Genomic DNA, 10,043 nt, shown 5'->3' with positions numbered 1-10,043 from the left:
GACGCAAGCACAAGCTTAAAGATTGTGTTTCGCTGCAGTAAGGTCACCCCATTTGGGCTTTACTGGTTGAAATGGGACGATTATCCTAACAATTGCAAAGGCTGAAGTTGATGTTTACGTACCAGATTAATTTGAAACAATCATCTTGTGTGTTGGAGGACTGTTGGGGCAATCACAAGAAAAGTGTTTTTAGTTTTGAGTGGCTGGGCTCTTATCACACTAGGAATATAGGTTTGTTGAATTATGCAATATGTCCCACTGTAGCTTTCTCGGTAACCTCACCTTGGTTTTTCTCCCCAATGACTTCAGTTGATTTTAGGTTACAGGATTTAATAAAGTCTAAGAGTTCTGTTAATGTCTGAAAGTCTGTTGGTTCATCAGTATATTAAGTAAAATTATTATGATGTGTTAACCATTTTTACAGATGTATCATAAGGTAATTTAACTAGGAACGTTGATGTGACTGTTTTTGTGCCTGAAGTACAAGTAACAATAAAGAAACGACTTCCCAGCCATTTATCAGTATATACAGCCGAATTGGTTGCCATCATTTTAGGCTTACAGTGGGTGGAGGAAATTTGCCCATGTAAAGTTGTAATTTGTTCAGATTCCTTTTCGGTTTTGATGAGTCTTAAAACAGCCATTCTCACAGGTGGTCAGATTTACTGTTGAAATCTCATCAAACATTATTTCATATACAAAGTATGGGTTTATATGTCTTCTTTTTCTGGGTCCCTGCAAATAGAGGTGGTGAGGGGAGTGAGCAGGTTGATTGTTTAGCTAAAAAAGCTGTTAAAAGTTCAACTGTGGATATTGATCTTCCACTTAGCAAATCAGAAGCTAAAGGGTTGGTGGGGTTAAGAATTAAAGACTTGTGAGAAAATGGGCATAAGGGGACACACCTTTACAGAATACATAAAACTGCTGGGTTTATGGGAGAAGGGGTAAAACAAGAAGGGAATTAATTATATTGACACAACATACAATTGAGCATACTATTCCTTTTACTTTGTTGGAAAACATCACTCTGGGGTGTCTCGGTTTTGTCATCATTATGAAACAGTTGAACACATTCTTTTACAATGTGAAACATACAAGGTTGAAAGAAATCAAATGCAGGCTTCAGTGCTACATTTGAGGATTGACAGTTTTCATTTTAAAACTTTATTAAGTTATGGAAGTGACCTTAACTTAATTCACAGTATTGTCTTTCATCACATACATTCTTAAGAGATTGTTGGGGTGATTTAGTTTTCATTTGATAAAAAAGTTGTAATGGTTTTATTTCCCAGTTCTCTATACCACACTCTAGTCCGGTTGGTGATGGGAATGTGCCTTTAAGTTAGACTGCCGACTGCTATAAAAAGCTAGAAGAGTGTGTGCCTTTATTTATTTGATATGTAGTTGTACAAAAACAACAAAATAGATCATCCATGATGAAATGGCAGAAAGCTCCCCGGGGCCCGGGTACAGATGGTGGATCTGAGAGAGGGGGAAAGGACCAGGATTGTCCTGAGGTACAGAGCCACAGTGTGTCTGGAGCTCACAGTAATTGTCCCTCAGTCACAGTTCAATGATACTGGTGCCGATGAACCGCCTCCCCACCCGCCCAGAGCCCCGCTCTTACCTGCTATACTGATGACAACACAGAGCTAGGAGTACAAGTGCACAGTTCACTGAAAGCAGTTACACAAGTGGATACTGTGGTGAAAGCAGCTTTTGGCATCCTGGCTTTCATGACTCAGGCATCAGGTTTAGGAGTAAGTACATTATGTTATAGTTATATAATTTACTGTCGAGTCCACTCTTGGAATATTGGAGTAATGGAGTCAGAGAAAAGTACAGCACAGAACCAGTCCCTTTGGCTCATCTAGTCCATGCTGAACAATTTAAACTGAATACTCCTATTGACCTGCATCATAACCATCTCTCCATACCCCTCTATCTATGTACCTATCCAAACTTTTCTTAAAGCATTGAAACCAAGCTCAGCTGCACATCTGCACTGGCAGCTGGCTCCACACCCTCATGACCAACTGAGTGAAGTTTCCCTTCATGTTCCCCTTAAACTTTTCACCTTTCACCCTTAATCCATGACCTCCAGATGTAGTCCCACCCAACCTCTAAAAAAAAATACTTTAAAAAAGCCCTCTGTAGCATTCAAGAAATTTCCCCTCTTGGAATTCAGAACCAAACTGATTTTCCCAATCTACCTGTATACTAAAATCCTCCCTGACTATTGTAACATTGCCCTTTTGGCAAAATTTGTAGACCACACCTTTACTTGTTTCAGGTCCTGTATACAACTCCCATCAGTGTCTTTTCACCCTTGTAGTTCCTTAGCTCGATCCAAAAATGATTCAATACCTTCCAATCCTGTCACCTCTTTCTAACAATTTACTTTCTGTATCACCCCTCTGCCTTCCTGCCTGTCCTTTCAATACAGTGTATATCCTTGGACACTAAGCTCCCATCTATAATATTCTTTCAGCCATGATTCAGTAATGCCTACAACATCATACATTTCAATCTGTAACTGTGCTACAAGTTCATCTACCATATTTCACACACTGCGCGCATTTAAATATAACGCCTTCAATTTTGTATTCACCCATTTCGATTTTGTCCACCTTTAACGTTACAACTTATCCTGTTGACTGCAATTTTGCCCTATCATCAGCCTCTCACTACACATTGCCTGTTGTAAACCAACCACCTCATCTTCAGCACTATGTCTCTGGTTTCCGTCGCCTGCCAAATTAGTTTAAAACCCCCCAAAGTAGTTTTGAGAAAGTAGAGAGGCTACAGAAGGACTTCGACAGATTCGGAGACTGGGTAAAGAAGTGACAGATAGAATACAATGTCATGCACTTTAGTAGATGAAATGAAAGAGTTGAGCATCCTCGAAATGGCAAGAAAATACAAAATCCCTGTATTAAAATACAAAAAACTGAGGTGTAAAGGGACTTGGGAGTCCTTATGAAGGATTCCCTAAAGGTTAGTTTGCAGGTTGAGCCTGTAGTGAGGAAGGCAAATGCAATGTTAGCAGTTATTTCAAGCTGACTAGAATATAAAAGCAAGGATGTAATGTTGAAACTTTATAAAGCACTGCTGAGGCATCACTTGGAGTATTATGAGCCTCTAGTGCACTAAAACCGGAGAGGGTTCAAAGAAGATTCCAAAAAAATAACTCCAGGATTGAATAGCTTGTCAGATCAAGAACTTTGATGGTCTAGGCTTGTATTCACTGGAATTCAGAAGAATTGAGCGGTGACTTAAACCTTCTCCGTTACCACGGGTGCCATTGAAGCAGTGGGTGTGGATATTTCCACACCCTCTTGGAAAAATCCATAAGGGAACAGGCCACTTTTCCAATCATCCTTACCATTATAATGTGTCACCTCATAGCTAAATCACCCCAATCGACATTACCATCATTGTCAGTTTTCATACCAAAAGCACATATCACTCTCCCTGAGCTGAGAATTGGCACTGCAGATTTTCAATCTGTTTTAAACACTCAATATGATCGGCACTGCCTTTCTTCTCAGCTGCCAATTTCTGCATGACATTCATTGCAATCCTGATACTGAGTTTTCCATCTTTCTAATTCTGTATTCACCTGTTTACACTCCTCTTCAGTTTTCTCCTTTTCTCTTGTTAAGCATTCACAGTGCACCTGAGACTGACTCGTGTATCAAAATCTCCTGACCCTACTCCCTCAGGAATTAATTTTCTTTCCTCTCTCTCTCCAAATCATCCCGACACACACGTAATTCCTCTGGCTGTTACTGTTTTCTCTCTTCAGTTCAATTAGATCTTCCAGCATACACCAATTAGAAAAGCTTTTTTAGTCTCTTGTAATTCCTTTTCATATACGGTTTTCCACAATGCTTTCCCCTGGGTCCCTGATCTTCACTCTCAATTTTTTCTATCTACTCTTCATGGTCGGGCTACTTCCTTAATATCTAACTATGAAAGGAATCTCTCCAATCCTCCGAAAACCCTGGGTTCTTTCGTCCTTTCCTTTCCCAATTTTAATATCCTAGTGGGTGGTTCAACTCAAAACTAGGGTCCAAGACAACTATTTTTCTTTCTGGGTGCACCACAGGATGCCAAAATATGTAGGCCATTCATCAACTTAACTAGGTTTGGAAACACAGTCTGCAACTCTTAATTAATCGAAGTTCGTACAAACAACAACATAACTATTTTGATCCCAAGGCCAAAAACTTAACACATGAATTTGACAGTTTCCTCTGTACCAATGTTCACTCAGACCACTTCTTGAATTTATAACACTGAAACAATGGATCTCCCAATGGCCAACTGATCGATGAATTATTTTACTAGTACCTGGCTTGGGAGCTCTTCCTTCCAATAGTTAGTTTCTGCAGTTATCACGCTTTTGCATTTGAAACTGCGAACTTTCTAAACACTTATCAGTTCAAATGCTCAACCTCATTCTTATTTTCTTGAGTTAATCTGACTGACCTATAACAGATTCCCATTGGATGTAGTCTAAGGGCTACACAACTTCATGCCTTACAGTGGTGGTAGAAAGTATGTGACCCCTGTAGAATTTTCTCTATTTCTGCATAAATATGACATAAAATGTGATCAGATCACACAGTCCTAAAACTAGATAAATAGAACCCAATTATATAAATAACACAATAAAAATATTATACTTCTCCATTTATTTATTAGAAAAATGATCCAATATTCCATGTATTTGTTGGAGAAAGTATGTGAACCTCTGGGGTAATACCTCCTACAAAAGGTATTTGGAGTCAGGTGATTTGGAATCAATGAGATGAGTTTGGAGGTGTGGGTTATAGAGGTGCCCTGCCCTATAAAAAAGACACACAAAGTCAGGTTACTGACAGAGCCTGCTCTTCTCAAGAAAGATCTGTTTATGTGCACCATGCCTCGATCAAAACAACTTTCAGAGGGCCTTAGAAGAGGAACTGTACAGATGCGTTAAGCTGAAAAAGGATACAAAAGTATTTCTAAAGACCTGAGTGTTCATCAGTCTACAGTAATAGAAATTGTCTATAAATGGAGGAAACTCAGTGTTATTGCTACTCTCCCTAGGAGTGGGTATCCTGCAAAGATCACACCAAGAACACAACGCGCAGTGCTGAAGGAGGTGAAAAAGAGCCCAAGGGTAACAATAAAAGACCTGCAGAAATCTCTAGAACTTGCTGAAGTCTCTGTTCATGTGCCCACTGTAAGAAAAACACAAAGCAAGAATGGTGTTCATGGAGGAAGGACACCACAGAGGAAACCACTGCTCTCCAAAAAAAAATTGTTGCACGTCTCAAGTTTGCAAAAGACCACCTGGATGTTCTACAACACTTCTCGGACAACGTTCTGTGGACAGATGAGATAAAAGTTGATTTTTTTGGCAGAAATAAACATTGATATGTTTGGAGGGAAAAGGGCACCAAAATCTCATCCCAACTGTGAAGCATGGTGGAAGGAGCATCATGGTTTGGGGCTGCTTTGTTGTCTCAGGACCTGAACAGCTTGCAATCATTGAGGGATCAAGACATTTTATGGGAGAATATTAGAGTAGCAGTCTGCCACCAGAAGCTTAATAGAAGTTGGATAATGCAACCAGACAATGATTCCAAAGAGTAAATCAACTATAGAATGGTTTAAAAAGAAGAAAATCTGCGTTTTGGAATGGCTGACCTTAATCCTATAGAAATGTTGTGGAAGGACCTGAAACAAGCAGTTCACGCTAGGAAGCCCACCAACATCCCAGAGTGGAAGCAGTTTTGTAAGGAGGAATGGCCTAAAATTCCTCCAAGCGGATGTGCAGGACTCATCAAAAGTTACTGGAAACATTTGGTTGAAGTTATTGCTGTTCATGGGGGTCACACCTGTTACTGAAAGCAAAGGCTCACATGCTTTTCCAACAAATACATGTAACACTGGATCATTTTTCTCAATAAATAAATGAACAGGTATAATGTTTTTGTGCTATTTATTTAATTGGGACTCTATCTAGTTTTAGGACTTACATGAAGATCTGATCACATTTTAGGTCATATTTATACAGAAATAGAGAAAATGCAAGGGTTCACAACTTTCTAGCACCACTGTAGGTGACTTCTTTAACTCCCTTCAATTCTGGTTCATAACAGTCAAACTGAATTACACTGGACTGAGATAACTTCTGCAAACCTGCAATTGTATGTAATATACGGCTTATCTAAGAATGACCTCAGGTTTAGCAGTTCAATTGCAGAAACTCCTTGTATCCATGTGCAATTCCTCTGATTAGGTTATCCCAGAGCAAGAATCAGTTCATCAAACAGTTCACAAAACGAATGTTACAGAGCAGGTTCAAAAATAGCAGTCTCCATTTCTTTGACACGACAAGAACAAAGATAATTGGTTTGTCTTCTTCCTCTGTCCTCGACCCATTCAAGTTTGATGTTTTCTTCCATATTTTAATCACTTTCTGGCCAAAAGTGGTGATACACAGCCTTTTAAAAGCAGTGAAAATAACCCATAACGTTGAAATGTGCAGGGAGTACAGAGGTTAACTACCAACGTCATTCTTCCTCGGTCCATAGATTTGATGGACGAACATGTCAAAGATAACTGCAATCAGCTTATCTTCTTCAGTCTGCTGAAAGGCATGCAGGAAATTGAAACTCTTCACCCACAGAGTGGTGACTGTTTGGAACCCATCACTACAGGGAATGTGATAGGTCAACAGCAAGGATGGATTTAAATGGACTGTTGTAGAACAGAAACACAAGTAGGGACCAGCTGGGCTGAGTTGACTCCTGACTGTACACTAAGCGTGTTGTAGATTCACTAAGTACCCAAGACAGAATTTAAAATAGAACTGATTAATTTGTCACAGATCCAGAATATTAAACTCTAGTCCCATTAAAGGTGAACATCAGCAGAAGAAACTTCTCCCATGCCCAGTGACCAGGGTGCAGAACCGGGTTTGATGAACAGCAGCAATAATTGCAGAGTTCAACACCAACAGTCACTTTTGAACTTGCCTCTGGACTCAGCAACTGTGATGGTTCAATATCTGGCATACAGCTTATTTAAACTTTCTCTCCAGTGTGAAATCGATAGTGCGCCACAAGGTTAGATTGCCGAGTGAACCTCTTCCCACATTCAGAGCAGTTGAATGGCCTCTCCCCAGTATGAACTCGCTGATGCGTCTGTAGGTTGAATGACCGGGTGAATCTCTTTCCACAGTATGAACATGTGAACGGCCTCTCCCCAGTGTGAACTCGCTGGTGTACCAGTAGGTCAGATGATTGAGTGAATCTCTTCCCACATACTGAACAGGTGAACGGCCTCTCTCCGGTGTGAACTCGTTGGTGCGTCTGTAGATGAGATGACCTAGTGAATCCCTTTCCACACACAGAACAGTTGAATGGCCTCTCTCCTGTGTGAACTCGCTGGTGTCTCTGTAGGTTGAATGATCGAGTGAATCCCTTCCCACAGTCTGAGCACGTGAACGGCATCTCCCCAGTGTGAACTGACTGGTGTTTCAGTAGGTCAGATGACTGAGTGAATCCCATCCCACAATCAGAGCAAATGAACGGCATTGCCCCAGTGTGATCTCACTGGTGTGTCCGAAGGTCAGATGGGTGAGAGAATCCCTTCCCAAAGTATTCTATCAATTCACCAAGTCAGATGTCAGACGTAGTGAATCCCTGGTACAATCAATGCAGTTAAAGAACTGATCTTCAGTGAACAAACACTGGTGTGTTCACAGCAACACATTTCCAGCTGGAAGCATCTCCAAGAATCAAAAACTGATCGGTGCCACAAGTCTGGTCAGCGACAGCAAAACTGACGCATAGTTGTGTTTGAGATTCCTGAGCACAATTTGTTGCCGTTTCTAACCTGTAAAAAAAAATTACAAAGGCATCAATGGGTGAAGAACATCATTTCAGAGGAGATGATTTAGTCTCTACGCATTACAGCAAGGTTCAACCGACTCAGGGAAAGGAATCATCTTCAAATTGGGCACGGTGCAACATCTGCACTGACCATGAAATTATCTGACAGTCTTCTTGTCTGTATATGAAAGGGCATTTCAACCCGTCTTTAATCTGTGACTTAAGTCTGATTATCTCCGTTGCATTATTCACTGTTCTCTCCAAGCTGTACAGGGAGATCCATCTGCTTCCATTCCCTCCCCCTGCACTTTCAAACACGCCCTATGAACTAGCAGAGAAAGCGCAGGTAGTGTCACCCATGGCTGCCTCTTTACCCAGAAACGCCCACAACGCGATTCGATCCCAGCGATGCGCATGCGCCACATAAATGGCGCCAGCTCCTAATCAGAAGTAAGCTCCGGGGCTCGGGGCCGGATTGTGGGGCTGAGAGAAAGGGAGAGGATCAAGACTGTGCAGAGATGCGGAGCTACGGTATGTCCCGAGCTCACAGTAACTGTTCTCAATCGCGGTTCAGATGCCAATGAAGCTCCCATCCAGAGCCCCACTCCTACCTGCTGCCGATCGGTTGAAACCTTTTGTCAGCTGAGCGCATGCGCACTTCTCCGTAATGCTCTGCAAACTTTACGCATGCGCATTTGATTGTTTGGGCTTCAGTTTCTGCAGAAATGGTAGTACTACCATAGCCACCCAGAATGTTTTCACCCTGGATTAGTCATTCGCTCTGATACTATGTATATTTGTCTTTGTGGGTAGCAAGAAGGTTTGTTTCATATGATGCCCTTTCCATCCGCTGCTCTGCTTTTGGAATCTGGTATTTGAAGAAGCAGAGGGGAAATAATAGGGAGTCATAAAAGTGAATGCCCACTCAAAATTTTCCCCCGAGAGGAATAAGAAGGCTGATGAATTAGCGGGGTAAGGTGCTTTTAATGGGTAGGATGGGCAGCCGCAAATTAGGGAGATGGGAAAGCAGAAGGAACAGCTAGTTAAGCGGAACAAGCGCTACACATGCCCTTACACTTCCTCCCTCACCACCATTCAGGGCCCCAGACAGTCCTTCCAGGTGAGGTGACACTTCACCTGTGAGTTGGCTGGGGTGATATACTGCATCCGGTGCTCCCGATGCGGCCTTCTATGTATTGGCGAGACCCAACGCAGACCGGGAGATCGTTTCGCTGAACACCTAAGCTCTATCCGCCAGAGAAAGCAGGATCTCCCAGTGGCCACACATTTTAATTCCATGTCCCATTCCCATTCTGATATGTCTATCCACGGCCTCCTCTACTGTAAAGATGAAGCCACACTCAGGTTGGAGGAACAACACCTTATATTCTGTCTGGGTAGCCTCCAACCTGATGGCATGAATATTGACTTCTCTAACTTCTGTTAATGCCCCTCCTCCCCTTCACACCCCATTCCTTATTTATTTATTTTATATATTTTTTATTTTTTCCCACTTTTTTTTCCTCTTTTTTTTCTCCCTCTGTCCTTCTCACTATAACTCCTTGCCTGCTCTCCACCCTCCGAGCTCCCCTCCCCCCCACTTTCTCCCCTGGCTTCCTGTCCCATGATCCTCTCCCTTCTCCAGCTCTTAGATCCACCCCACCTCCTCCTGTCTTCTCCTATCATTTCGGATCTCCCCCTCCCCTCCCACTTTTAAATCTCTTACTAGCCCTTCTTTCAGTTAGTCTTGATGAAGGATCTCGGCCCGAAACGTCGACCGTACCTCTTCATAGAGATGCTGCCTGGCCTGCTGCGTTCACCAGCAACTTTAATGTGTGTTGCTTGAAATTCCAGCATCTGCAGATTTCCTTGTGTTTAAGCTGGTTAAGGTTATGGATTTAACCAAGGAGCAGAAGAAAGATAAAGATTTTTTAAAAATTAATAGAAAGAGCAGGGTCAGAAATAATACGAAGAGCACAAGGGTGTACATGTTAACGATGGAGTGATCCTCTATGAAGGGAAGTTTGTGGTCCCAGAGGGAGAAAGAAATCTGATGATCTACCGGTACCATGATTTATGGGGACACCAGGACACCAAAAGCACCCTGGAAAAGATAAAGGGGGTGTGTTTACTGGCCTAGGATGAAGGATG

At 42.0% G+C, this 10,043-nt stretch overlaps 2 protein-coding genes across 4 annotated transcripts in view; one reads left to right on the top strand and one right to left on the bottom strand.

Moving 5' to 3' along the window:
- Nucleotides 1–1,031: 1,031 nt before the first annotated feature.
- On the bottom strand, nucleotides 1,032–8,541 carry LOC134341248 (gastrula zinc finger protein XlCGF8.2DB-like). Of its 2 annotated transcripts, none has more exons than XM_063039106.1 (2): nucleotides 8,504–8,541; nucleotides 1,032–7,896 (listed from the first exon to the last, which is right to left on the bottom strand). In XM_063039106.1, the coding sequence occupies exon 2, from the start codon at nucleotides 7,593–7,595 to the stop codon at nucleotides 7,083–7,085; it is 513 nt and encodes a 170-aa protein (XP_062895176.1). In that variant the 5' UTR covers nucleotides 7,596–7,896; nucleotides 8,504–8,541; the 3' UTR covers nucleotides 1,032–7,082. The 2 variants fall into 2 exon arrangements, with proteins under 2 accessions (XP_062895176.1, XP_062895177.1); XM_063039107.1 differs by lacking the exon at nucleotides 8,504–8,541 and adding an exon at nucleotides 8,044–8,094.
- The window catches only part of LOC134341243 (zinc finger protein 585A-like), a 54,764-nt gene continuing 53,128 nt past the window's right edge, over nucleotides 8,408–10,043 (top strand). For both annotated transcript variants that reach the window (XM_063039095.1, XM_063039094.1), the window contains exon 1: nucleotides 8,408–8,423. The gene's annotated coding sequence lies outside the window, so the exon portion shown is untranslated. The remainder of the gene's footprint in view (nucleotides 8,424–10,043) is intronic.

Source organism: Mobula hypostoma (genome assembly GCF_963921235.1).
Source record: "Mobula hypostoma chromosome 10 unlocalized genomic scaffold, sMobHyp1.1 SUPER_10_unloc_2, whole genome shotgun sequence".
In the NCBI taxonomy this organism is placed as follows: domain Eukaryota; kingdom Metazoa; phylum Chordata; class Chondrichthyes; order Myliobatiformes; family Myliobatidae; genus Mobula; species Mobula hypostoma.
Note: the sequence above shows the minus strand (reverse complement) of the source record. Positions and strands in the feature narration are given on the sequence as shown.

Bases quoted from the DNA above. Each gene is read 5' to 3' on its own strand.
- LOC134341248 (XM_063039106.1), bottom strand. From the start codon at position 7,595: ATGCCGTTCATTTGCTCTGATTGTGGGATGGGATTCACTCAGTCATCT.